Source organism: Vigna unguiculata, chromosome 5 (assembly GCF_037176805.1).
Source record: "Vigna unguiculata cultivar grain cowpea cultivar isolate G323 ecotype 2 chromosome 5, ASM3717680v1, whole genome shotgun sequence".
Classification (NCBI taxonomy): Eukaryota; Viridiplantae; Streptophyta; class Magnoliopsida; order Fabales; family Fabaceae; genus Vigna; species Vigna unguiculata.
This window is the reverse complement of record NC_140796.1, coordinates 46,677,466-46,683,137: the sequence shown is the minus strand read 5'-3', so window position 1 is coordinate 46,683,137 and position 5,672 is coordinate 46,677,466. Positions and strand designations below refer to the sequence as shown.

Genomic DNA, 5,672 nt, shown 5'->3' with positions numbered 1-5,672 from the left:
AGGACCAAGCATCAGTATTCCAGCAAAACACAAAGAGAGAGAGAAAGTGTGTTTTAGAGAGAGAAGCAAAAGAGAGAAAGAGAGAGAGAGAGTGTGTGTGTGTTGTGTGGAGCTTCTTTCTCACATGGCCTCTATGCCGCTGGGGCAGCAACAGCTTCAACCACCGCAAGTGGCAACTCCGCCGCAACAACTGCCGCAGGCGGAGAATGACCCTATGAAAGTGGACTCTCGTGGCGGCTCTGACGCCGCCTCCAATAAGGTAATTTCCGCTCTCGGCCATTTCCTCAGTGTGCGCGACGGCGCCGTTTATGGTCCTCGGATCGTCATTGATCCGCTGGACATGCCTCCCGACGAACGCAGCTTACGGTGATCTGCTCGTTTCCGGCATTGGTTTTGCTCGCTTGGAGGTCGCCGGAATTTTTATAACGTTGCCTTCAAGGAATGGCTTTTATTTCTTTGGCTTATGGAATTGGAAATTTCGTAAGCATGGACATATCGTTCTTGTTAGTGTTAATGTTTGGATTTTGCTGTGCTTTCGCTGTTGAGTTGAGATCTTAGTGTTGAAAAATTGAAGTTTGTGGAGCTTTCGGTTTGGTGGTCCAGAAAAGAGAAACGGAATGGAGTGAAGTGAAAATGTGGAATCCTGTTCTTTAATAATTTGCGCTTTTCATTTCTTCAAACAAGAGAGAGAGGCGGAGAGAGAGAAAGAGTCTGACTAGGCACTTAGCCGAACTTCAAGTTGGCTTACCTGAGTTTGTCATCCGATTCCTTGCCAGAGTTTTTTTTTTTTCTCAGACACTTTATGGGTTTGAATATATCACAATTTACCTCCCAATTTTTTTATCATTTTTTCTTAATACAATCAAGGTTTCAAATTATTGATTTTCCTATATTTTTTTTATTATTGCAGTCAATGTGGCCCCAATTTCCATTACAATCACTCCAAAAACCTTGAGGTTGCCGTTTAAAACCTTGAGGCTATTGGTGTTTTATTTTTGTTCTAAAAGGCCAGATTGCTTTCACTTAATCTATAACTTCCGGCGAAATTAAAATGGCTTTAACAATATCATTGATTCTTTTAAAGTTGGTTCTATATTACTTCCTGTATAGTTTTTCTATTATATGTTGGGTTCCTTGCTTAACATGGGGTTTCCTTGAGTTGCTGGTGGATTGTTGTTCAAACGGTTTATGTTTGCTTCAGGAAATAAGTGTTCTTAGATTCTCTCTCCGTCTTGTCTCATAAATGATATCAATGCATTTTGGCATTTGATGCTTTCTTGTGGACCTTGGTAACCTGATTGAACTTTGCCTGTGCACATACCTTATTACCTTTGAGCTCTTTACACTTTGCCTATCTTCAACTTCTCCCATTTGATTGGTGACTTTCTATCCATTTCTATGTTTTTATAGTATCATTTAAAACTTTAATCAAGCACCATAGGTGCAGGTGTCCAAACCAGAGTATTGTCTGCTAAAGTTCTGTGTATGTAAAATGTAAATATGTATATATGTCCACTGATGACTTTGTTGGGTCGGGCATAGATTGACTATAGTTTGTCCAACCAACTTATACTTGTCCGTAGTCATATGAGGTTGGCATGTTAAGTAACTGTTTTTAACCAAATTATTGGTGATAATTGCTATCAAGACAATTTACATTGAAAAACACTCCATAAGCAATTACGGATATTGTGTCGAGAAGAGTCTTCTTTTCTATTTCTGCATTAAGAAATCTGATTTACCACATTAAATATTTTGTTTACTGTTGTAAATTGCAGGAAATGTCCGCTCCTGTCGCAGAGGGTAATGAGGCACATGGACTCACTGGTCACATAATCTCAACCACAATTGGTGGCAAAAATGGTGAACCTAAACGAGTACGGACATTCTAACATTTTCAATTTCCAGTTTTTTGTTTTTTAAGAATTCCGTTTGTACTGAATATAAATATTTGCTTCTCTTTTGGGGCTCAGGGGAACTACAGTGGGGGTTGGGTAGTAAACTTGGTAAACCTGTCCATTAAGGATCCATCCAAAATTATAATACCTTTTGTTAGCTAGAAGTTGGCATATTTCCTCCACTCGCATATTAATATGTTTTGTTTTTTAAATTTAATTTTTATCTCCACCTTCTATTGATAATTGTCTTTCGTTCTCATTCTTGGCCTTTAAAGGTTCAGTTTTGAATAATTTGGAGTATTATATATATCATGGTTAAATAAAATTGAATGCTTAAGATTTACGATAACTTGCATGGGTTTCCATTTCTTTTATTATTCATAAATTTGTGCTCTAATGGCACTTGCAGACTATCAGTTACATGGCCGAACGTGTTGTTGGCACTGGATCATTTGGAATTGTTTTCCAGGTAAGGATAAGTAAAGGAATATTAACCTTGAGGTGATTATGTTCCTTCTTTGATTTTCAAGCTGTCAAGTAATCTCATATTGCTTCACACTCTTGGGGCCCTTAAACAAAGGCAAAGTGCTTGGAGACCGGGGAGGCAGTGGCCATAAAGAAGGTCTTGCAGGACAGGCGATACAAAAATCGAGAACTGCAGTTAATGCGCATGATGGATCACCCAAATGTAGTTTCCCTGAGGCACTGTTTCTTCTCTACAACAAGTCGAGATGAACTTTTTCTGAACTTGGTGATGGAATATGTCCCTGAGACGATCTTCCGTGTTATAAAGCACTACAGTAGTATAAACCAGAGAATTCCCCTGATCTATGTGAAATTATATACATATCAAGTATGAAAATTTTTTCTTTTTGTAGCTTGGTTTGATATGTTCTCGTTCCTTGCTTTTTCTTTGAAATTTTGTAATGTTTTGAGTGGGAATGTGATGTTTAGATCTTTAGGGGACTGGCATATATCCACACCGTACCAGGAGTCTGCCACAGGGATGTAAAGCCTCAAAATCTTTTGGTAAGTTGTTCATTTGCTATTTTTCCTCAAGGATATCATTCGCTTACTCTGAATCCAATGTCCATTGTTCTGTAGGTGGATCCAATCACACATCAACTCAAGCTTTGCGATTTTGGGAGTGCAAAAGTTCTGGTATGTTGGTATTCTTGTGCATTTCATTAATTTAAAGATGTATGCTACTACCAAGTCAATGTTGGATGTGGAATTCTAGTGCAATACCGCACGTACCTGGATCATACAATTCAAAAAGCTCTTTTAGGATTTGTTCTCAAGTGGTTCAATTTTAATTTTGTATGTTCTAATTGACATTTACGTAAATATTCATTAACCGCTAATGTTGCTACTAAACTGGATCCCAACTCATTACTTTTTCAATAAATAGAAGAAAGACCACTGGTTGGGATCACATAATAATTTGATTACAGATATTTTTGCTCATACAAATTAAGGTATGATCTTAATAATGTATTTCTTGTCAGGTAAAGGGTGAATCAAACATCTCATACATATGTTCACGGTATTATCGGGCCCCAGAACTAATATTTGGTGCGACAGAGTACACAACTTCTGTTGATATCTGGTCAGCTGGTTGTGTCCTTGCAGAACTTCTGCTGGGCCAGGTTGTTAAAATTTTAGGCAACCTATGCACTAATGTTGTCCGTACATAACAAGTTTTTTAGTTTATGTTAAATGTTATCTTGATTTCCCTAACTCTCAAAATATTTCCTTTAGCCTTTGTTCCCAGGAGAAAATCAGGTCGACCAACTTGTTGAAATTATCAAGGTGATGCGTTGTCTATACTGATGTTACCCTGGATTGTATGAATCAAGCCACAGGGATAACTATGGATTTGTTTTCTTTTAGGTTCTTGGCACTCCTACTCGGGAAGAAATTCGGTGCATGAACCCTAATTATACAGATTTCAGATTCCCCCATATCAAAGCTCATCCTTGGCATAAGGTAATTCGCCCCTTTTTACCTCTTTCGTTTATAATAATAACAGTTTTTATTTTTTGGGAACGTGCATTGACTGACTCATTTGGTGCAACGATCCATGGTTCAGGTTTTTCACAAGCGAATGCCTCCTGAAGCAATTGACCTTGCATCAAGGCTTCTCCAATATTCACCAAAACTTCGTTACAGCGCTGTAAGTAGGGCAAAACCTTATTCATCCTCCTCCATTGCCATCCTTTCAAGGCACATTTACTACATAATCATATTAGTATATTAAAAGTCAAAACATCCAGCTTTGACATGAAAACTATTTACACTAATATAGAAGTTCCCTTATTTGGTTTTTGCTGTAAGATTCGACTGCGATTGAAATATTTTTGTGGCATGTTTCATAATATCATACGCATAATTATTCGTACATTTTCAAGAAATATTTATAAAATTAGTATAGTTTTCACTGGTGGCTTCTATTTTAAAGGTGGAAGCATTGGCACATCCTTTCTTTGACGAGCTTCGCGAGCCCAATGCTCGGCTACCTAATGGTCGTTCACTACCTCCACTTTTTAACTTCAAACAGGAAGTATGTATCTAATTGGTTTCTTGTATTAGATATATGATACGCAATTCTTTTTTTGCAACGTCATGGTCTGCACCAATGATGAATACATGTTAATAATTTTGTGATGAACACTGAATGCAGTTAGATGGAGCTCCTCCTGAACTGCTTCCTAAGCTCATCCCGGAGCATGCCAGACGGCAAGGCTTGCCGGATACCCAAACTCAAATGTAAAGAGATAGTGAAAACATAGAGTCAACCGTTGTAGTGATTAGCGTGAAATACATCAATAGAACAGGGGTCAGGCCAAAATATGCAAAGTTTTACTCCCGTTGTGAAGATATATATATTATACATGTACTGGATACTCAATGTAACCCCCGACATGGTTATCATGTCTAATGTCTAATATTTCATTCTAGGTAAACCATTCTTCTTCCTTCTATCTCTACAACTTTTTTTCCCTTCATATATTAGAAAGTTAGTAGTTCCAAATTATAGTGCTCTTGCTTAGACAAGTAGGAATTATCTTGAGTTTTGCATAATCATTTGATGTTGTTTCTAATAATGTTTTTTAATGCCTCTGCGAATCTAAAATAAATAAATAAATAAATCATTCATTTTCTCTTCTGTTTCACTTTTATCTTCCTTTTTTTTTATTACATTTATATTTTTTTTATAAAAGAATTGTACTGTTTTCTCTTTGAAAAATATTTGACATTGATAGAATGAGAAGCTATGGATTGGGCATGTGGTCCAGTAAGGGGGCAAGACAGAAAATATAATATACAAGTTAATGCTGAGCAGCATAACAATCCAAAGGGGAATTGTGTTGTAGCTTAGTGAGAAAAAGAGAGGAGAGTTTTGGCTTTTGGGTAAAGTTTGTGGGCCTTCTTTCTAGGTATCTTTCTTCTAATCTTGGTATCATTGAATCTCTGTTTTTTAAGCATTCCTCCTCTGCTGTAAGGAGCTTTGTGCCCTTGCAATCATACTTGACATATTCCATTATTATAAAATACTTGATAAACTGTTGTTAGGTTTCAACAACTATGAGATGAATCTTTGTGCGATAAGTGACATAACCACTTCAATCACATTTTTTCTAGTAAAAACTAATTTGTAAAAAAATGGGCCTAAAACTATTTTTCAAAGAAATTGTTTTCTTTGAATGTTATGTTGTATTGCTTTTCAAAATATAAAATTACCACAAGTTTTATATTTTTAGCTATATACAT

The 5,672-nt window shown here is 36.7% G+C and overlaps 1 protein-coding gene across 3 annotated transcripts; it reads left to right on the top strand.

Moving 5' to 3' along the window:
* Nucleotides 1-4,864, top strand: LOC114183198 (shaggy-related protein kinase zeta-like). Of its 3 annotated transcripts, none has more exons than XM_028070126.2 (12): nucleotides 1-259; nucleotides 1,779-1,877; nucleotides 2,308-2,367; nucleotides 2,479-2,751; nucleotides 2,853-2,927; nucleotides 3,003-3,059; nucleotides 3,407-3,547; nucleotides 3,660-3,710; nucleotides 3,792-3,887; nucleotides 3,991-4,074; nucleotides 4,360-4,461; nucleotides 4,582-4,864. In XM_028070126.2, the coding sequence occupies exons 1-12, from the start codon at nucleotides 125-127 to the stop codon at nucleotides 4,669-4,671; spliced, it is 1,263 nt and encodes a 420-aa protein (XP_027925927.1). In that variant the 5' UTR covers nucleotides 1-124; the 3' UTR covers nucleotides 4,672-4,864. The 3 variants fall into 3 exon arrangements, with proteins under 3 accessions (XP_027925927.1, XP_027925928.1, XP_085530025.1); XM_028070127.2 differs by lacking the exon at nucleotides 1-259 and adding an exon at nucleotides 1,127-1,378; XM_085673899.1 differs by lacking the exon at nucleotides 1-259 and adding an exon at nucleotides 1,575-1,592.
* The last annotated feature ends 808 nt before the right edge of the window (nucleotides 4,865-5,672 follow it).

What these genes read in the sequence shown, in the direction of transcription:
- LOC114183198 (XM_028070126.2), top strand. Translation starts at nt 125, where the DNA reads ATGGCCTCTATGCCGCTGGGGCAGCAACAGCTTCAACCACCGCAAGTG. An exon ending in AACTTGTTGAAATTATCAAG is followed by an intron (nt 3,711 to 3,791) that starts GTGATGCGTTGT and finishes GTTTTCTTTTAG; the next exon opens with GTTCTTGGCACTCCTACTCG. An exon ending in AAGCTCATCCTTGGCATAAG is followed by an intron (nt 3,888 to 3,990) that starts GTAATTCGCCCC and finishes TCCATGGTTCAG; the next exon opens with GTTTTTCACAAGCGAATGCC.